The sequence below is a fragment of the Canis aureus genome, chromosome 2 (genome assembly GCF_053574225.1).
Source record: "Canis aureus isolate CA01 chromosome 2, VMU_Caureus_v.1.0, whole genome shotgun sequence".
NCBI classification, from domain to species: Eukaryota; Metazoa; Chordata; class Mammalia; order Carnivora; family Canidae; genus Canis; species Canis aureus.
Window position 1 is genome coordinate 56,156,131 of NC_135612.1, and position 22,610 is coordinate 56,178,740.

The 22,610-nt window shown below is 45.4% G+C and overlaps 1 protein-coding gene across 5 annotated transcripts in view; it reads left to right on the top strand.

The window, feature by feature from the left end:
* The window catches only part of SH3GL3 (SH3 domain containing GRB2 like 3, endophilin A3), a 136,184-nt gene extending 116,518 nt beyond the window's left edge, over positions 1–19,666 (top strand). For all 5 annotated transcript variants that reach the window (XM_077873969.1, XM_077874000.1, XM_077873989.1 and 2 more), the window contains one exon: positions 19,012–19,666. In XM_077873969.1, the coding sequence (XP_077730095.1) occupies positions 19,012–19,217 (206 nt within the window). In that variant the 3' untranslated portion in view covers positions 19,218–19,666. The remainder of the gene's footprint in view (positions 1–19,011) is intronic.
* Positions 19,667–22,610: the final 2,944 nt, after the last annotated feature.

The window sequence follows — 22,610 nt, forward strand, 5'->3', positions numbered from 1 at the left end:
CTCATTGACCCTTTAAATCTGATTATTCATACTGTTTTTAATGATGGAAAATTTTTTTTATGCTTTAAGTATCCTTTTCTATTCTCTATGATTTTTTCTTTTTAAATTTTCCTACTAGATGTTGAGACTTTTGTCTCTTACTCTTTGGCTCATTTTTTCCTTCTTGCTTTCTTGATCTGTCTTTTTACTTTGTCCTCTGAGAAAATTTCTCCTTGTATATTTTTTCCTTATACACACTCATTTATTTAGCTCATCTATTGAATTTATTTTTCCCATTGAATTTACTCAAAATAACACAACATTGTTGTCTGTCTTTTAGTTCTGGAGGTTAGAAGTCCTAAAACCAAGGTGCTGGTGTCCCTTTAAGAGGCTCTAGGGAAGAATCTCTTATCTTATCTCTTCTACCTTCTAGAGGCTGCATGTACTCTTTGGCTTGTGGCCCCTCCTTCCATGTTCAAAGCTAGCAGTGGACCATCTTCAAAAACTATCTGACTTCTGCTTGCATTGTTGTATCTCCTTCTCTGACTCTGACCCTCGTGCCTTCCTCTTCTAAGGTCTCTTGTGATTACATTGTGATAAAATTGGGCCCATCCACATTGTTCAGAGTTATCTTTCCATCTGAAGATCTAGAATTTAATCACATCTGCAGATTCCCTTCTGCCATGTAAGGAAGAAATCCACAGATTCTGGGGAGTAGGATGTGGACATCTGGGGCAGTGGGGAGATGGAGGGGATGGTTATTATTCTGCTTATCACACCAATATTCAAAGTTTAACAAATTTTAACATTTAATTTGATAAGTAGTTAGAGTCTTCATGTCCCTCTAAGGATATTAATTATATTTTCTATATGTGTGTCTGTTACTGCTGCCTACCTCCATGGTTATGAGGGGATAAGGGATACTCTGCTGAGTGAAGTTCACTGGTTTCTGGTTTTTTGGATGTTTGCATCCTCACAGCACTGCCGGACTTTCTAGTTCAGGTCCATGCCCTCACTACTCCTTCCTGGAGGCAGACGCCTGGACTCCCAGGTGCTTATTAGTACACACCCACAATAAAAAGACTCACCTGGCCACTCTTTTTCCAGAATGCTAACCAGTCATCCAGCTTCCAGTCTGCACCACCTCTGAGTTTGGGCATCCTCAGAGCCCTCTTCTGGAGCATCCTTTTTTTTTTTTTTTTTTTTCTGGAGCATCCTTCTTTGAGAACCATTCTGGGCTTCATTTCTTCCATCTGCCACATACACGTTTCAGATATTCCTCATATTCTTCATGACTTTTGGTCTGCCAGCAGTGTTCATTCTTGTTTTCCATCTTCACTTGGAAATTTTAAAAATACCTATTTAACGATTGATGGTGATGCGATATTGAAAGGAAGGTGGCTGCAGTCTTGTACTCAGTCTGTTGTGTCAGTGCAGACCTCCCTGGGGTGACCCCCTGGACGGGTCTCTTTGTTGCTTGTCGCTTAAGGTGGCTTTAGGCGCTCAGTGGGTATAGACGTAAATAGCCTTGAATCACATCATAAGAAAATTATTCCTTTCTCTATTCTTTTTTTGTCATTCTGATTTCAAGGAGTTAAAGCCACAGTTTTGGACTGGAATATTTTTAATGTCAGGTTTTAGCAGAGGAGATAGGCCTTGGCCTACAAGCCTTTTGCAGGCAAAAGTAGCTAGCTTGAATTTAATAAAATTGTCTGTTTGGGGAATGCCCTGGTAGCTCAGTTGGTTAAGTGTCTAAATCTTGATTTCAGCTCAGGTCACATGATCTCAAGCCACACATTGGGCTCTGCACTGGGCATGGAGTCTGCATGAGGATTCATTCACTCTCTCTCTCTCCTCCTGCCCCTCCCACACTCACTTTCTCTTTCTCTCTCTCTAAAAAAATTGTCTATTTTCCATCATAGTCTCCTGGTTACAGTCTTTATGATATGTAGCACTAGTTTCCAACTTACATCTTTGATGTAACATTTCTTTTAAAGTTATTTGAGTAAAATTGATTTCATTAAAATATTATCAAGAACACACTTAGGGGGCAGCCTGGGTGGCTCAGTGGTTTAGCACCACCTTCAGCCCAGGGCATGATCCTGGAGACCTGGGATCAAGTCCCACGTTGGGCTCCCTGCATGGAGCCTGCCTCTCCCTGTGCCTGTGTCTCTGCCTCTCTCTCTCTCTCTTGCGTGCGTGCGCTCTGTGTCTCTCATGAATAAATAAATAAAATCTTTTTTTTTTTTTAAAGAACACACTTAGGCATAGTACTCTGGAACGTTCTTTTGTATTGTATTAGATTAAGTACCCTAAAGTGCAACCAGTGTTCAATAAAATAAGATTTTCTCGCTCATGCACCAGTCCAGGGAGAATATTTTAAGAAGATGGGTGGTGCTCCCAATCATCCATGGAGTCACTTGGGCCTGGGCTGATGGCACCTCTGCCAGCTTCATCATGTGGCTTCCACATTGTCCTAGCTATTTCCACACCAGCCAGTAGGAAGGGGAGAGAGAATAGCAGTCCAGGCTAGACAGTTCCTCTTAAGCCAGCAAGATAGAAATGACACACACACACCCAGGGATGAGAACTGAATCAGATGACTGTGGGTGGTGGCAGAGCTGGGGGATGCAGGCTCTAGCTGGGCAGCCACAGTACAGGTCCAGTGGGAAATGTACACCGGCTGCTAGTCCCTAGAGAGATGGAATTCTGCTGGACAGGAATTGCAAGGACCCCTGGAATAGCCATGGTAGAGATTCCTTGGTTAGATTCTTGTTCTGCTCTCTGGAAGGTGCAGGGGGGCCTCTGTTGGCCTGTGTCCTATGGGTCCCTAGAGTTGCCTGCTCAGGAGTCACTGTTCACTTCACATCGGCAGTGGGCTTTGGAAAGCTGCCCTGTGTGGGAGCTGTGCTTCATGTTGCCTGGGAGCCTCGAGGGTCCTTCAAGGTTCAAGGGATACAGATGTGTTCAGGTTAGGCTTTTGCTTCCTTTCTCATGAGTGCCTTCAGAAACATGACGAGCTTCTGATCTCTAGCTCCTGGGCTGGTAACCACAGCCAAGCTCCTGTGCTTAGATGGGGCTCTTAAGGCTGCCTTCTTTCTTTCTCTTCTTGTCTAGCCTTTCTTAACTTATAGAGACTACCTTGAGGCCGTCTGAATCAGTAGGTGAGTGGAGTGGGGAGACGGTGCCTTTAATTTAATCTCTGCTGCAGAACTGGGTCCTTCATTTGGTTTAGAGAGTCTCAGAATGATTTGGAATCAGAGCCTGCTTGTCTTCTGTTCTTTGAGGGCAGAGAAGCAGTTGGGTTTTCTCAGCGCACTGGGATTCAGCCTCTGATCTTTGTCTCTTCCCTTTTATCTTTGCTTGCAAACCAGGTAATTCTTGTCTCTCCTATGATAATTTGCTGCGTGTACCAAGGGGCAGCTAATGTATACTAACATTCTGTTTTATTCAACACTTTTCTTTAGAGTTAGTGGTATATGATATGCTTTCAAAGTTGTCATAGGCAAAAGTTTCACCAGATGTTTTGCCACGACGTAACGAGGGTCACTGGCTTTCACGCCTGTTATACCTGCTTCTTCCTCATCACTACCTGCCCACTGAGTCAGCACCATGAGTTTTACGATGATAGCACCCTGCTTCTGACACTAGGTTGGGTTAGTTAGGTAGTGGCAGTTACTGTTCCATGGAGACTCCAGAAAGCAGTGGTTCAAAAGGGGGACATTAAGACTGGGAGCCCGGCAGCCTGGGTGGCTCAGTGGTTTAGCACCACCTTCAGCCCAAGGTGTGATCCTGGAGACCCAGGATCGAGTCCCATGTCAGGCTCCCTGCGTAGAGCCTGCTTCTCCCTCTGCCTGCCTTTCCCTCTGCCTGTGTCCCTGCCTCTTTCTTTCTCCATGTCTCTCATGAATGAATAAATAAAAAATTTTTTAAAAGACCATATTTTTTTTAAAAAAAGAATGGGAACCCAGGGTAGAGATTCCTCTTTAGGAAATGAGCTCCAAATGGTTCACATCACTTCCACTCCCAGCCTGACAGGAGTGCAGTCTGATGACCACAACTGGCTGCAAAGGCTGGGAGAGGTAAACCGAGAGCCACATCCTACCTGTGTTCATATTCCTGGGGAAGAAAGGAAGAACGGGTTTTGATGGTTAGCTTGTGGCTTCTACTGCAGACATCTACACATTCATTGTGGAAGAAAGGTTCTGTTGTCTCTCTCGCTGACCTCTCTATAGGGTCCTTGCATAAGTCATTTCTGTTAGGGTGTGGCCCCACGTCCATGCCCACACTGCTTGTGGGAATGCACATTCAGGTAATCTAGGGGTTGGCAGATGTCTTCTGTCGGGGTCAAGTGGTAGATACCTTAGACTTCGTGGGCTCTGTGGAGTCTCTTGTAGTCATGTGACTCAGCTAGAAGGGAAGGCAGCCACAGACAAATATGAAAATGAATGAGCAACGCTGTATTGTTAAAACATTATTTGACGTGCAGGCCATGGTTAGCCAAGCCCTGAGATGACTCACTGGGAAGTCAATTTAGCAGTACCTATCAAAATTAATAAAAATGTTTATGCATTTTCAGTGGCTTCATTCCTGGAAATGTATCCTAAGGAAATCATTGAAGAAATACCATGTTGGTCCATCTGTTACAGCATTGTCTAGAGACATGAAAAGTTATAAGTGAAAACAACCTAATGACCGGTGTTTATTTATATATATTAGTCAATAGTAGGATAATGGCTATGTAGATAATGGTACATCAAATGAGATATTATGCAGCTATTCAAATGTATTAATATGGAAATTATGTAGGAACATAAAAATGTTTATGGTACTATAATTGAGTGGAAAAGACACAAAGTTGTAAGTATACTGTGATTATAGTTTTGCAAATCAACATCTGCATGTAAAGGTTTACTTCCTTCTTTCAAGAAATTGGGCACCACATTTTATTCCCTGTTTTCCCTGCTTTTCTACTTCTGGTCCAGAAACACTATATTCTGAATATGTGTATTATTGTAAGCCACTTCAAAATTTCTGTTTGGAAAGAAGCTGGGTATGAAAACAAACTAAGTAAAAACTTTGAAATTACATCCAGCCCCAGGCTTCCCATCACACACCCTCCCTGCACTCCACTGTATCTGGGGGAAGCAGAGTTAGCAGACCCCAGGACCAAGTGCCTAGCTCCCAGGATTCCATGCTCTCATTTGCTATGAGGGAAAACTCAGGTCTCCTTTGATAAAGGGTGTCCTTATCTACCTGTAGAGATACTAACTTTGACTTCTCAGATTGGCAGTATGGAAAGTGTTGTACTCTGTGAAAATGAAAAAGTATTTTAACTAAAGTATCACTTAAAGGCATAAGGACATAGCCTTTGAGTACTGAAAATATATCAAGTATTATTATTTGATGCCATATACATATGTGTGTATATATATATGATATATATGTGTATATCTATGATATATATGTATCTATGATATTCACTCATTTTATGGCCATAGCAATATTGCAAGGAAGTGATAATAGTAGAAAGTAAAAAGGTAGCAAATAATATTGTTAACAATATAGCAGTTATACTTACTGAATACTTACTATGGGTCAGCTAATGTACTAAGTACCTCCTACACATTTCTCATGCTATCATTATACCCATTTTACAGATAAGTAAGTGGAGGCTCAGAGAGGTTAAGTGAGATTTTCTCAAGGCCTACAGAGGCAGTAAGTAGTAGAGCTGGACACTTTACTGTATAGATCTTTCATGCTATATCCTTGAGAAGGAATCCTGGGGAACATTTAAAATGTTCAAGAGCATTGGGAATTATTTTTTTTCCAAAATTCTTGATCACGGGGAATCTGTAGCCAGCAAGCAGTTGCAGAGGGAGTCTGTTGTATGCATCTGATTTGGAAGAAGAAAATGCTGATAGGACAGTAAGTTCTTTGGCTTTCTCATCCAGACTCTGCATGTCAGTGCTTTTGTCCCCTCCTTCTTGGCCAGTAGCTAGGTCCCTAGGCAGATTAAGTTGTTAGAAGAGCAATGGTCAGCCAGAGATCACAGATGTGCAAAAGATGGCTTTTCGGAAGGCCCCAAGTCCGCTAGCCGAACCCCTGTGCTGCAGACTCCACTGTTGGTCCTTCCCAGGCCGCCTCTCTGAACTTGCCCTTGGCAGTAGGTGTAGCCCCGCCTCCAGCCTTGGGCTGCAGTGATTTGTGGGTGGAATTTGGGAGCGTAAAGGGGTCCGCACTGTTTGTTTCTAGGGCACAGTTTCAAAAGAAGATGGCATTTTACAGCCTGTATTAATGGGAAATTACTTTCCATTAGGATTCTGAATGATTTGCACATAATGTTTATAAAGTGGAGGAAAAATGTCAAGCATTTCACTAACAATTTAAAGCAAAGCTCACAGGACCATGCCAGGGATGAATTCCAAGAACATTTTCTTCATCATTTCTTTCTAAAGAAACAGAAAAGAGGGAGATGAAAGGATGTAGGTCAATTAGGCAGAGTCCATCGTGGGACTGAGATGGAATCTTTGATAATACATTTCTCGCTGCTTAAGAGGAGTAAAGTGAGCCAGGAGCAGGGTGGGGGGGACAGTGGTGGAAGTCACATCTTGAGATGATGGATTGCAGGCAGAACCCAAGTTCAGCCCTGGCTTGGAGAAAGCACACCCTGTCCAAGCCCGTGAGCGCGGGGTCACGATGCTCCATCAGCATTGCTGTCCCTGTGTCCCCAAAGAAACGATGAGGCCAAGAAAAGTCCCCGGACTTGAAATGTGTGCCTGCGTGCTTCCCAGAAAAACCCTCAGTTTTGAAGAAAATAGCGCAGGAGTGTGTCACCTACGCTCAGCTCATGTGTTTTCCCTGCCCCGGCTGATGTGCTCTCCTCCCCCCCCCTTGTCACTTACTGAATCAGGAAGGCAAAGTATACTTTGCATTTTTTCTCAACTCCTTTATTTATGAAGGGTTGGGTTTTTTTTTTTTTTTTCCATTTAAGTTCTTAAAGAGGGTGTCACTTTATATAATCACAACTCACGGTTAATATGCTCCAGCCTGAGATCAGCTTTGAAAATGTAGAAGGCTGAGGGTAATGAGCAAGTGTGGTTCCAAGGGCGTTTCAGAGCGAGGCAAAATAAATCTCTCCAATGGCTTCTACGAAGGCATTCTCACTCCCTCCAGGTATAAAGGAGACTTTTATAAAGTTCTTGACACTGCTAAGGGGGCTCGGAAATAATGTCTAGAGTCTGAGTCGCTCCCTTCGTCGGCGCAAAATCTCTGGGATTACATTAGAAAATAAACATTTATTCAGAAGTAAAGTGTGAAGTTTGAAACTTGAAGAAGACGAGCACTTTGCAAATAGAAATATATGCATTTTTGTTAACCTAAATTTCCAAAGAGGAAATTAAAATTTTCACTCTGCAGTGACGGCGGTGATTGCTCAGTGGGCAGATTGTTTCTTTCGCTTTCTTCTTCCCTTCCCGCAGTTTTCCTGTTTGTTTTGCTGTCACTAGCCCCTCTCGCATATGCATTTCTGTATATTATCAGTGGTAGGTCCGTCAGTGTTATTGACAGGAGAGAAAAAAACCAGGGAATAGGAGTCCTACAGGGTAGCTTGGGGATTCTGGTGCTCATTAGCTCTGTGACTTTGGGTGAGTTTCTTAACATCTCTGGGTGGATTTGAATTTATCCCTAAATGAAGTGATTAGATTGAACACATTGCAAGTTTCCCTCTATAAATGCTACGGCTGCTGTAATTCTGTTTTATGAGTACTTAGCATTCTTAGAAACTTGAACAGTTCACAGATTGAACATTTTGTATATTCTCTGTTAAAAAAATATTCTTGAAGGAGATGAAATGTGAACTATGATTCTTATTGTTGACCAGTAGCCACTGATTCAGGAAAGGGGAAGAGTCCTTCTCTTATTTTTCATCTGAAGGAAGCTTTAGACGGAAAGGCTTTCTCCCTGCAGGGAATGGTTTCCTGTATCTCTTCTAAACAGTCTGTTAAAAAGAGTTTTCAGAAAGCCATAAGGTGTAACTTCTTAGTTGTGGGGATTTTAATGCTACTTGGCTGAGATGATGGCATGATTATATTATTTCGATTGCCACCTACTTAAAAATTTTGTTATTCTGCAATGATACATTTGGTCTTTAAGCTAAAATTTAAAATGCCATCATCTAAATATTAACATCGGTACTTATGTTTTTTAGAAATCAGGGATCCCTGGGTGGCGCAGCGGTTTGGCGCCTGCCTTTGGCCCAGGGCGCGATCCTGGAGACCCGGGATCGAATCCCACATCGGGCTCCCGGTGCATGGAGCCTGCTTCTCCCTCTGCTTGTGTCTCTGCCTCTGTCTCTCTCTCTGTGTGACTATCATAAATAAATTTAAAAAATTTTAAAAAAATCATATAGAAGTCAGTGGTTTCCAAGGATAACCCATAGGGCAGCTATAGGGCACAATTCCAGAGGACCTCATGTTTGAGTCCTTGTGGATGATACCCCTGGAGTTGTCCAGTGGGTGTGGCCTCAGGGGTGAACCCTAATGCTGGATTATGGGGATGAGAGACACAAGGAGAGTGTAAGAAAACAGTGCCAGGCCAGACCTGGCACCAGGTGGCTGACACCTGACCTCCAGGACAGGTGCACAAAATAAGAAGGTGAGTCTGTAGCCATGTACAGAATACTTGCCCTGTACAAAGAGAGTGTTGATGGTCAGGAGCGGCTGTTTATTGCCTAGGAATATGGGATAGAGTAGTAGGCCTTTCTGATTTTTCAAGACAAGAAAAAAAATCCTATGGTTATGTGCAATCTCCTGATTTTTCAATATTGGTAATAATCCACAGTCTACAAAGCAAGGAACAGGCCAAAAAAAAAAAAAATGCATCTGTGAGCTCGAACTCCATGCCAGCAGCCAGGAAACCACCTCTGATGAAGGCCACCGTTTGTCTTCTTCAGTCAGAGTGGCAAAGGCAGCCCCCAAACACTGGACCCAGCTTCTGTAAATAAACAGCCTGCAGCTTTTGAGATGACATCTCGGGACCAGCAGTGTTGTGTCAGGTGGAGGACGCAGCATCTTACTGGTCACACCCATCTTGTTGGCAGCCTGTGTCCATTGTAGAGCATTGGAACGAAGGTTAATTCCATGAACCTTAGTGTAATTAGTAATCACACGCACTTATTTTCGTCAGTTACAGTATAATGATTAAGCTTGAGTCCCTGATAAGCCATTTCAATAAATTGAGTCTCCTATGGATAAATACAGAGTACTTCTTTCTAGAAAGACGGTTCATAGACTGTCACTAGACTTTTCTTAGTAATTTACTACATAACTAGTCTCAGTGAGCTTGGGCAGCTATATCACAATGCCACAGACCGGGGAGCTGGAACAACATGCACTTATTTCTCACGGTGAGGAGGCTAGGTCTAAGGTCAAGGCGCCACCAGATTCTGTGTCTGGTGAGCATCTGCTTCCTGGTTACAGATGGCCTTCTTGTGTCCTGACACAGTGGCACTGTCCCGCTCACGAGGGTCCGCCCTCATGATCTGATCACCTCTCCAGAGCCCCACCTCCACATGTGATCACCCAGAGTGGGGGGGTGTCAGGGCTTTGACATAGGAACGTGGAGAGGACACAGACGGTCCATAGCATCAACCACGGATTAAGGCATAGCATTTGCAGGTAAGAAAATCAGAGCCCAGAGGTAAGCCTAATCCCAAGCTAGAAACCAGGGATCTGAAGTTCCCATGTAGTTTATTACCAGTGGACAAAAAGTATTTTAGAGATGGTGAACAAAATGGTTTTTGTGGCATTTATTACGGTTCTGCACCAGCACTGTGTCTGGGTCAGCTGAAGGGAAAGTGCTTGGCTTCCAAAGAATTTTCCTGCAAGTACTGGAGATTTTAGATTGGAAAAAGAGAAATTGCAATTTGAACCAAATATGTCCGTTCTAATTCCAAGGAGATGGTATCTTGTGGGTTGAGCATGCTGCCTGGCAGGGAGTGCACACTCACTGAGTGTTTCAGATGAGTCTGAACTTCAGATAAACTCAAAAGCTTGAAATCAGCTTTGTGTCCCAAAGTATTCAGAGGTGAACTACCCCGTGATCCTCTGGCGCAGGCACAGCCAGATCGCTGGGCCATGTTGGCGTGCAGCCAAAGCCTCCGGAGGGAAAGGGAGGCTTGGGGTCCCTTGCCTGTGGGGTTAACTCCACCCGTGAACGGGATACTTCCTTTCTGCTCCTTAGCAGCCCCACGGGTAGCACCAGTGATGGGGAAACAGCCCTGAACTTCCAGGCTTCAGAGCAGGAAGTGGGCAGAATGTGAGTCCCCCACCCCCCCAAGTCCAGACAGGTGTCATCTGTGGGCCTCACCGCTGGGGGGCTTTGGGGCCATGGGGAGGCCCCAATCCCGGCTCTTAGGCCCATACCTCCAGGTCTCACTGGCATCCTGGCTGCACAGGGTCATTCTCAGATTGTGTGGATTAGAGATGCTGGTCACGCAGGGTGCTTGCTGCAGAGCAAGAGCCCACCGCACGGTGGCCAGTCACGTTACTTAACCGGTTATCTGATTTCTTAGCCTACAGCAGACTGGAAGCAGCAGATTAGAAAGGCCAAGGGACTGCTTCGGGAAGGCCCACTGACGGCAGGAAGGAAAGTGACAGGTCGCAGCCCGGCTACAAGGGAGGCAAGAGAAAACTAAAAAAAAAAAAAAAAAAAAAAGGAACAAAACTCAAAAGGCACAGCAGTCTGGGGCGTTTACTAAAAGCCAAAGAGCCCCCTCCGCAGGTCAGTAGCTTCCCGTAGATCGCATACCTCATTCCCTGATAGGTGCTCCTGTCGACAACAGTTCTATGAATCACGTCTCTGTCTGTCCCCTTTCCCTTCTGGACAGTAGGAGTGGTGGCGGAGGGGGGCGTGGAGCTTGCCTTTCTGTTGGGATGCTCTGGCCAGGGGCTTCCGGGGAAGGAGGTCCCCAGAGTCAGAGTCCCTGGAGAGAGAGAACAGGAGGTTCTCTGACCTCTGATGGTCTGAGAGTTTAACCCAAGTTCAAGTGCAGCAGAGGAGTGGCGGTGTTTTTGTGCTGCAGAGACAAGGAGGCCCCTGCCCCGCTGAGCTCCCAGCCTTCCCCCGTCCACTGTGGTCAGCAGGAGGAGAGAGACGGCCCCTGAGATCAGGCCCCCAGACCCTGGCAGTTGCAAGGAGGAAGGGGGGAGAGCACTTGAGCAGGCCGGGCTGCAGAAATGCCAGTTCCACCTGATGCCACGTCCACTCTGGTGGCTGATCCACCACCTGGACTTGACTCCTGTGTTTGTGTTTTGTTTTTTAACTGAAGGCTGAAACTGCTTGCTTTGAAGCTGGGGCTCAGGCAGAGAATAAGTATCCAAAGGGCATCCCTGGAGCATGACTGGCAAGGGGAGGTGGGACCTGGGCAGACCTTTGGGGACCGGGGATGCTCCCTACAACACACCAAGGTGAGGACGCACAGTCACCAAGCCCAAGTGACAGACCCCACCCCCAACTCTCACCCCCACCCCTGGCTTGGGGTTGGCTCAGAAATTGGGGATCAGCTCCCAAGCTAATGATTGTGAGATCGAGAGCAGACTCTGGACCCAGAGGAGGTCAAATCTCAGCACCGTTGCTGAATTCTTTGGGGAATTCTGTATGCCTTAATTTCTCCATCCATCAAATTGGTAATGGTACCAAAGTAAATCCACTGATGTCAGTGAGGCCCTTAGATTATTGTCCTGGCACCGAGGGTTGTGGTGTCATCCCCGTTGCTGACTGGGGCTGAGGGCCGTGGGACTGTCACCGGAATAGGATGTGCTGGGTGTTTGTATGTGAGTGAGTAGCCTCTGCATCAGGGATGTGGCACATGGAGGTGGGGTGGGGAGGGCACTCCCCAGAATTTTAGTGTTGTTAAAAGAACAAGAGGGGACCCAATATTGTTAGGAACCAGGCCACATTGCCAAGAGGGAAGGGAAACGCATTTCAGGGAGAACATGATTTCCTTACCTGTTGTGCGTTGCCCATGCAGTTGCTCACTCACCCAGCCATCTCAAAACTCTGTGTCATGGTCTCCTTTGTTTCTTTTTTTCTCCTAATGGTGTGGATCAGAACTTGAATAATAAATATTTAACAGAGGCACTCCCTTTTCTCTGTTAAAATAATCTTTGTTTCAGTGCTTTAACAAGGAAGACTGTGTTTTTCCCACCTCTGCTCTCGTGTTATGTTAAGTCAGGTCCCGGGAGTAAGAGAAAATAAACACGGGCCACTCGGCCAGGGTGGGTGGAGGCAGCCCGCTGGACGGCCTGGCCTGGGGCAGGGGGTTTCGGCTGCCGGACAGCACACGCTTCTGTGTCAGCCAGCAAGGTGTGCGTGTGTGCTCACCCACCGCGGGTCGGGGAGGCCATTGCTGGTGGGAAAGCAGGGCCGGGGGGTCAAGGAGCAGCAGCTGCAAGACCCCAGGGGACAAAAGGAAAGCATTGTCCCCAAAGTTGAAACAGTGGGTAGGACCCATCTTTTCTTACGGGAAGGGTTCAGCAAGGGTGCTGGTTTCTGATGGTGGGAAGCTGGCCTTCGGGCACCTGGCAGGTGTTTGTGTCTGGAAGACCCTACTGAGGGTTGCATCTTACTCTGTCCGGCCCTTTGGGGTCCTTCCATGCTGACTTTCACTTCTCTTTTGTGGAGAGGGAAAATTCGTACATTATCACTTAGGTGGGCAGAAACTTTATTTCTCTTTAAGTGAACTGAACTTGCTTATGAGTCTCCATTTAGACCAGTGGCGGAAACAAGTTAATCTTTTTTCCATTTCTGCTGTTGGCCAAAAAAAAAAAAAAAAAAAAAAAAAAAAAAAGGAAAAAGAAAAGAAAAAAATAAATCTTTTTTCCATCTCTTCTAATGGTGGAAAAAAAACATAATCTTGCCATTTCAAGGTAACTTGGTCTCTTTCAATAGAAAGTAGACTATCCATTTATTACTTGGTCAATTGAGGACTTAAATCCAGCCAGTTCAGTTGAGACTCCCTGTCAAGGCCATTGGTGTTTCTCACAGACTCTCTCATCCCCACATTTCTCCCCCAAGATATTGCCCAGATGCCAAGGGGAAGTTCCCTGGATGTCATGGTGGCAGGCGAGGAGGCTTCCTGTGTGCCCACCTCCAGGCCATCTCTGCTCCAGGTGCCCTCCCCCCCAGCACCTTCTCACTTCCTGGGGGGACTTCAGATCTGCTCATAGGTCCTAGACAGCCAGGGGTGCCTCTCTCAGGCCCCTCCTTGCATCATTACCCCTTGCCCACCTTTTCTACTATGTTCATTCTCCCACCCCATGCTGGTCAAGAGCACTTGAGGAACCTGCCTTCTCCCAGAGATCCAGTGGGAAGTGGGGCCTGAGGCCACCCACCCTGGGTGGAATCTGGGGAGCATTTCAACCCTCTTCTCTCTACAGACCCTTCCCTGCCTCTAGAATGAGCCTGTCTTCTCTGGGTCGCAGGAAAGAGCTCTTCCCTCTTTACCACTTGTAATAAAATCTCCTGAGTTCTTCAAATTCTGGCTCCTTGGACTCCAGAAGTCAGCTTATCTGTCTCTCTCTCTCTGCCTCTTAAATCTCATAAAAGCCTACCTGGCTCTGGCATGAAGGCCTGTAAACCTTGGCTTTCACACCATTTCACAGCTGAAAGGGTATTATTTTGGAACATTGACTGCGTTGTTCATGTGCAGGCTCTCTTCTCTCCCTCGAGTAGGGGAGGCCACAGCTACTTGGGCCGAAGGCCCCACACAGCAGAAATGATCCCACATGACAAACACGTTGGATGATTTTCTGCACTGTCACCCTGCTGCCGGTGTAGTTCAGGACAGCCGGCCAAGCCCTGGTAGGTGTGGACTTACCTGGTGCCTGCACTAGGTGCCAGGGGCTGTACAGAGGTAGCCGGAGAGCCAGGTGCTCATGCCTTACCTGAGTCGGGAGCTTTGGCCTGCACAATTACCCCACCCCACCGTCTCTCGGGGGAGACGCCATGTTTGGGGTTCATTTGCTGATGGAGTGTGATATGAGTGCTGGTCGCTTTCCAGCTCTTAGAAAATCAAAGTGGGCAGTGTGGCAATGGTCCTTTGCCTGGAATAAATGAAGTGAGAAGTGAGTAATGTGTCTTTTCTCTGATTTGTTCAGTGTGTGTGCTGGGAGTGCACATGTATGCTCATGGAGCTGGTGGCTAGGATAAGTGTGTGCCTACCATTTAGCATTTATTTTAGTCACTGCAGGTAGCTTACAGAGTAAATGGGAGGAAAAAAATATATATAGTTAGACCTGTAGTCAGCATGATAGCCCATAAAATGTCTTGGCAACCCTTCTTGGCATCATAGATCATGTGGGAGGTGACATGAGCAGGCTAGATCACAGGCTGGGGTCTGGAGCCCTGGTGTCTGGCTCTGGTTTGCCATTAGCCTCAGGGCCAGGCTCTTGTGACCTTTTGGAGGTATCACTGCCTCTTCTTCAAAAGAGAATGGTTCATGAAAGACCACCAAGTACCCTTCTAGCGCTAACATTTCACATTCAAGGCAGTGCTTTCCAAGACGACCATGTGGTTTGGCACCCTGACTCCGTCTCCCTCTTTAATACATTGGTAGTACAAGACATGCTAAAAGGATAGTAATCACTTTTATAGACCACATTAAAACAGGTATTCATTAATAAAATTGACTTTGACTCAACAGCCTAAGTTGGCATAGATGCTCAGTGTACCAACTCACAGGACATTGCATTTCCAAAGGAAAATGAAAAGTTCTGCATGCAAGCTGAGCACTCAGTTTCCCAGTGCTTTGAAGTAACTGAATGCTGTTCTGTTCAACTTCAAGATAGTGAACCGGACCTCCATATGTTTAAGGCCCTCCACTGCCATCATTATGACAAAGGGAATATACAAAGGTGGGGTGAGATGGAAGTGTGTCATGGAAGGAGCAATCCGAATGCTAAAAACATCACATACCTTCTAGAGACTATAGTCCATGTGGATTTAGATTCTAAAAGACAGAACTACCTGTAAGTCACCACATGGGAAGGAGCTTCCTATCCCAAGGGGGAGAAGTGGGGCCCCTTACCTACCACTACCACCTTCCCTTTACCTACCAGCTGAAAAACTCCTTGACACTCCCAAGCTCTGGTTGAAGAAAGCAGAAGGAAGGGAGGGCCATTAGGCTGGTGGTTTGCAGCCTCCCTTGGACATTGGAAACAGCTAAGAAATTGTAAAAATTCTCATGCCCAGGTCTTACTGCCAGAGCTTCTGGTTTAATTGGCCTGGAGTTCAGATGGGCAGTGGGCTTCTTAGTATGCCACCACGTTGAGAGCTACTGTAACAGGAAGGCAGTGGGGGGGGGGGGCATCTCAGTCTCACTGGGGAACTTCACTGACAAACAGCCTGTAAGTGAAGGAGTGCTTGGCTCCCGTCCTACCTTGGTGTGATCAGAGTACTGGGAAGATCAGGAGTGGGGTGTCACTGAGGAGGTTCTGCTCCGTCAATTGGAGAAACCAACGGGCACTGTGTAGTGATCTGCTGCCAATGACAGAGGGGCGAAATACCCAAATTTATATTCTCTTTACTTGGACATGAAAGATTTGGTGAGGAAGGAACACAGTATTTGGAAGAACTTGTTTCAACTGTCAATTGAAGTCAAGAGAGAGAGAGAAAGAGAAGAATGTTTGATAAAAACAGAAGAGGAAATAAGAACAGAAAGCATGAAATAGGATGGCAGCTGTGAGATGACATACACGGATATTTCAATCCTGTGCAGGGATTAAGCTCTTCTCAAAGGACATGGACCGTGAACCTGGTATGATCTTGCTCTGGGACACTGGCTCCTCACCTTTGCAGACCTCACTCTGCTGGTGTGATGAAACAAGGCCACGAAGAGTTGGCTGTGATGGTGTAGAGGCCTCCCCAGTCTCTTTCTGGATGGCCTGTTCTGTCTTCTGCCAGTGGCCTCTGCCCCGGGGGTGGTTACCATGTATGCAGGGTGCATGGTTTCCCTGCAGTGGGGCTTAGCTTCCTTTTAGCTCCATCTTCCCTGGATAGCACATCTGCTCTGGACGCACCAGTGGTCCATGCTGTCACCTCTTGGGTGGGGCATCACCTCATCTGGCCTAGGTGGCCTCTGCGCTCCTGCTCATCCTCTTGCCTCGGCATCTCTACATGGAATCATGAGAGCCACTGAGGACACGTGTTTCCATTAGAGGCTGTAGTGACCTGGACTTGCATGACCACACCTCTTTCCCAGACACTCTGACTTCACTATCATAAACTCCCCAAGAAAGCATCTTACATTCAGAAATCCATATGCCTAGATAAGTGGGGGCAAATTTTTTCAAATCTTCATGTTTGAATATTTTAGAAAATAGAAAAATTTATTTTATAAAGCCGACATGCTCTGATACCAAGGCCTGACCAGAATATAAAATGGGAGTGATTTCACTTTTAAATACAGATGCAAAAATCTTAAATACTAATAAACTCTGTCTAGCTCTAGAATAAAATTATCACACACACAAGTAAGTGGTTCCTCTGGGGCATGTGGTGGTCATCACTCATTAAAAATATTCTAGGGGAAAAAATATTCTAGGGGTGCCCTGGGTGGCTCAGGCCTTTAAGCAGCCAACTCTGGATTTTGGCTCAGATCATGATCTTAGGGTCCTGGGATCAAGCCCCATGTCGGGCTCCATGCTAGGCAGGGAGCCTGCTTGGGATTCTCTCTATCTCTCTCCCCCCTACCCCTCTCCCTGCTTGCATGCGTGCTCTCTCTCTCAAATAAATAAATACATCTTTGGCAAAAAATATTCTAAAACGGATCAATACTAAAAAAATCGACACAGTTAAAATCAAAATGAGATTTTTAAAAAGTAATCTTTGTGCCCAACATGGGGCTCGAATTCACAACCCCAAAATCAAGGGTTGTATGCTCTACTGACTGAGCCAGCCAGGTGCCCCCCAAGTGGGATTTTTAGGGGTGGAAACTCAATACGTGGATACTGAAGTTTACCTGGTGATATGATTTCATGAGAATAGAAAATGAAGAACTTACTTCATTAGTTATTAACACTTACTTTAAAGCTACAATATTTAAGATGATACATTGTTACAGTTCCCTAAATGGATCAGTGACAAAAAATAGAAAATCCTGAAATGCATCCACATGCACATGATCATTAAATATATGACAAAGATAAAAGTAGTATTGGAAGTCAGTGGAGGAAGAATGGGTCATTTAATAAGCTGCTCTTAGATGATGGCTTAAGCATCATCAAAAATAAATAATGCCTCCGTTTGCCAAAACTCAATGGAATTAAGAGTAAAAATTTTCACATGAAAAAATTAAATCATTCCTGGGATAAATTTAGTTGAATATATGTATGTGAAGGAGGAGGAAAAACCAGGGATGGAAAGGTTGATGAGCTTGACTGTGCTGATTAAGGTTTCTGTAAGTGTTCTGTATGTGTGCCAGCAACCCCCTCCCTGCCCTGTCCCCAGAACACACTCCAGAAACAAATGGAAGCAAACATGATAAATATAAAGAATAGCATTTTATAAGGGGCTCCTATAAGTTTTAAGGCAACCCCCCCCCAACACTAGACAAATAAATTGACAGCAAATGTTAAAAGTCCTGGAAAAATCTGTGTCCTATGAATAATAAGTTCCATCCTGAAGTTTACCTTCAAGCATTAATTGTGCATGTTTGTAAAGAAACGTGCATTAGGATATTTTTCAAGGAGTTATGTAGGACAGCTTAGAGAGAACAAAAGAAAGAAGAAAGGAAGAGAGGGAGGGAGAAGAGGAAAGGAAGGAAGGACCTTATCTATCCAGCAATATGGGAGGTGGGTGAAAGAAATTTTGTGCTGATGGAGTTTACTGGTCAGTGATTAGAAGTATTCTGGAAAGAGATTCACAAAAATATGTATAGGAACATTCTTTTATGAGAATATATTTATGTAAATACATACATAGATATAATCATCAAGACATCTGGAAGCTTCTCCACCAAAATGTTAATTTAACATTGGTTATCACTGGGTTAGTGGGTTAAGGCTGACTTTTCTCAATTTTGCATACTTCTGTCCTTCCTTCCCTTCCCCCTTCCTTTCTCCTTCCTTTCCCCTTCCTCCCTCCCTCCCCCACCCTCCCTCCCTCCCTCCCTCCTTCCTTCCTTCCCTCCCTCTCCCTTCCTTCTTTCCTCCCTTCCTTCCTTTGTTCCTTCCTTCCTCCTTCCTTCCCCTTCTTTCCTCCTCCCTTCCTTCCTCCTACTTTCCTCCTTCCTTTCTCCTTCCTTTCCCTTCCCCTCCCTCCCTACCTCCCTCCCACCCTCCTTCCCTCCCTTCCTCCCTCTCTCCCTCTCTCACTTTCCTACCATTGCCACGTTTTCGTTCTGAAATTTAAAAAAAATAACTATTTGGGAAACATTATTCTGAGAACTTCTGGCTTCATACACTAAGCCCAGCACTGCAGGCTGGCCTGTGGCTATTCTGCCCCTTTGCTCCCGTTCACACCCTGCCTCCTTCTAGTACCAGCTCAGGGAAGATGTCCCGACCACCCAGGCCTTTCCTGCCTCTTCCTCCTCCTCTGAGCTTCTGAGCTCTACCTGACTCCCCTCCTCATCTTTGGCATTTCAGTGTTGCACGTGTCCTGCCTGGCATCCAGGAGAGACCATAAGCTCCCCGAGGGCAGGGGTTGGGCCTTGTGATTCTGTGTCTCCCTCGGGCTCCAGGGAGGGGACAAGCTGCTCTCAGGGAGGTGGGCTGGGCCTGCCAGCTCCGGATGGGAGCAGGGAAGGGAAGAGCCATGGGGCTGGAGGGGTCAGCCAAGGCGTCCTCTATCCGGGGCATCTGGCACAGGCACCGAGCCATCCGAGCCTTCGGCACCTGTGAGCAGGGTCCAGCCAGCCTTGCGGGGAGGAAGCAGGGCCCGCTGTGCGTGACCTCCCTGGCTCCCCACCCCCCACCCCTCCAAGGATACATGTCATGTTAACCCCCACTTTTTGTCTCCATGTGATGTGGACAGGTTCTAACGTTGCCATGGACCAGCCCTGCTGTCGTGGTCTCTATGATTTTGAGCCAGAAAACCAAGGAGAACTAGGATTTAAAGAAGGAGACGTCATTACATTAACCAATCAAATAGATGAAAACTGGTATGAAGGAATGCTACACGGGGAATCTGGATTCTTCCCCATTAATTATGTTGAAGTGATCGTGCCTTTACCTCAGTAAACGTGTGACTCAAACTTTGGACCTACTTTCGTAACTGAAATGAATTCACACCAGTGTTTCCTCAGTGTGGTGTTCTGTGACATCCTTGCTCTTTGACCAACTTAATGACTTTTGTATGTGTGTTCTCTTTATAATGTATTTTGTATCAGTTTAATTTGTATAAACGATTTTCTTGTCTTAGCGACATGAAACTATAGTTTTCTCGTTTGCTTACCGTCCTAAAAGTCACCGGTTAAATAAATGTATGTGCTTCTTGTTGCTAAAAATAAATCGCAGTTATGTTCATGAATTGCCCATTTATATCGCTCAGCTGCAACGGAATGCAAAATTGGAAACTTAAGAAATGCTAAATATTTTGTTTCCTGACATTCTGATGTCATCTGGTCTCCCCTTGTGTCTTAGCTGACCTGTGAATAGCCCAATAAATATGACACATCATGTTGGCAAAAGGCCTCAGTAATTCTTAACGTGGAGTTGACTCTTGAGCACGGTGGTCCAGCTGTAAACTTCCCCCATTCCTCGTGGCTGACCAGGGCTCCCGGTGTGGATGGTGGATGCTTCTTCCTGAGTCAGCAGGTGTAAGAGGACCTCCACTGTGTCCCGATTCAAACACAGCACACCCTCCTTCCAGCTCAGGGATAGAAGACTCTTCCATGCTCTGTCAAGCTTCTTTATAAGAGAGCTTAATACAAGCTTCTGCTGCTGCCAAGTATTGGGTAGGTTTTCCAAGTAGATCCTGTTGGCACGCTCAGGAAGGAGCAGGATCAGAGTGGGGGTGAGTGCACAGTCACAAGATCGTCTGGGTTCTGAAAACCAGTCCCTGGCCTCACTCAGAGCATGCACTCATCATGGACTTGGACCCAAGGTGGGGGTCAGGTGGGCACAGCATTCCTCATGTGGCAGGGGAGGGATATCCTTTCTCCTTCAGCAGAGGAGGAGACTCCTCAGATGGCTTGCCCAGGATCCAAACCACCAGTGGTGAGAGGCAGAGTTTGAACTGTACCCACTGCCCACTGAAGTGCCCACTGAAGTTACTGGGATGTACTTTGCTTTTCACTGACAACAGTAACAAATGCCCAGCCAACAGGTTGTTTTAAGGGGACCAAAACCTGACATCTCAGTCCTCTGGGTCTTTGGTACATCAGTAAACTCACAACAGCATCCTGGACGATTGTCCTTTCTTTTCATAGCATCTTCCCCCAACACCTTCTCTAAAGTGGTTGCATATATAGTGTCTATAATAAAATAATGACTAACATTCATTGAGTGCTTACTGTGTGCGGATGCCACTGTAGACATTTAAATGAATAAACTTAATCCTCATAACAACCCATTTTGCAGATAAGAAAACTGAGACACAGCAAGACTAAGTTGTCCACAATCACACGGTCATGAAATGCCCAAGCAGGGCTCCTGACCTAGGTAGTCTCCCTCTCATGCTACCTCTCATACTATGTGTTTGCACCACCCCCCACAGGGTAGCTTTTTATACCCCATCCTTTTTCCTTCTCCAGCTGCCATATTTGAAATGTATCAAAGGGAAGGAGAAATCCAGAGCCATTCTCAGTGCCTATACTATGCCTCAGGACCTGTTGGGGAAATAAACAGTAGTTGCAGTTAACTGGGAGTTATAGACTGGGGTGGCAGCGGGGGGGTGGTTCTTGTGAGGTTTCAGTAAATGGCTCCCCTCTTTTCCCAGTGAGTTCTAAATAAACTGGGGTGTTAGTCAAGGGTTAAAACAGGTAAGAGCCAGTATGTAGCTTGCATTGGAAAAGGCTGTGTCAATATGTACCTTAGGATGAGAGCAAACGCATTTGCTAGCTGAGCCCCAAAGAAATCAGACATACCTAGTCCAGGAGAGGGTGGACTGTCATCACCTGCTCTTATAGGTAAGAGCTTACCGCATGGCTGCCAATAGTCAAGAATGCACATTCTCTGCTTGTGTCCAGCTTCCGAGGAGGGACTGTGATATTCGTGCCTGGTACCTAACCAAACCCACAAGCAAGGTAACTCAACTAGCGAGGACTACTTAGAGAAAATCCCTCCTCATTGAAACTGGGAGAATAGGGAAAAGGTATTTCCTTCTAACTATGGGGAGTGAAGATGAGCATAGTTCATAAAAGACTCAAGTTATTAGAGGCCCAGACAGACCTATATCAAAGGGGAAATGGAGTATTTATTTTTTAAATGTTTATTTATTTATTCATGAGCAACACAGAGAGAGAGGCAGAGACATAGGCAGAGGGAGAAGCAGTCTCCTTGGGGGGAGCCGGATGAGTGACTGGGTCCCAGGACCCCGGGATCATGCCCTGGGCCAAAGGCTGATGCTGAACCACTGAGCCACCCAGGTGCCACAATATGGAGTATTTATAAGAAATATTCTTTATAATGATTTTTTTTATTGAGGATTTTATTTATTTATTCATGAGAGACAGAGAGAGAGAGGCAGAGACACAGGCAGAGGGAGAAGCAGGCTCCATGCAGGGAACCTGACACAGGACTTGATCTTGGGTCTTCAGGATCACACCCTGGGCTGAAGGTGGCGGTAAACCACTGAGCCACCTGGGCTGCCCTCTTTATAATGATTTTTAAAATGAGTTTATAACTATGCAATAAGGCAAGGAAAAAAATGGCCTAAAGATTAAAAAGCAAAAAATAAAACTGTCCTTATTTACAGAAAACAAGATTGAATATGAGAAAATTCTTAAGGATTCTACAAAAAAAAAAATCTACTAGAGCTAAGACATATATATACTAGTAAATATAACATGCTGCGAATTTATCAAAATCATGAGATAGCATAAAAAATCATTTATGTTTCTATATGTTGGAAACATTAAATGTTAGATTTAATATAATAATGAAAAACAATGTCATTTATAATAGAAAGTACAGAATACTTAGTATTTGAACAAAAGATATGCAAGACCTTGACACTGAAGCTACATAACTTTGCATATAAAAATTGAAGACCTAATAAATAGAGATATTAGTATTGTTAAAATGTCTGTTCTTGACATCTGATTGGCTCAGTCGGCTAAGTGTCTGACTCATGGTTTTGGCTCAGGTCATGATCTCAGGGTCATGAGCTTGAGCCCTGCATCAGGCTCTGGGATTCTCTCCCTCTCTCTCTGCCCCTCTGCCCACTCATTCACATTCTGTCCCTCTCTCAAATAAATAAATCTTAAAAGAAAGAACACATAAGAAAATGTCTTCATAACCTTGAAGTGGGCATAATTTCTTAGCACTAACCCCCCAAAACAAAATTCATACATTAGACTTCATTAAAATTAAAAACTTCTGACATCCTAGGGTGGCTCAGTCAGGTAAATGTCCGACTCTTCATCTCAGCTCAGGTCTTAATTTCATGGTCATGAGTTCGAGCCCTGGATT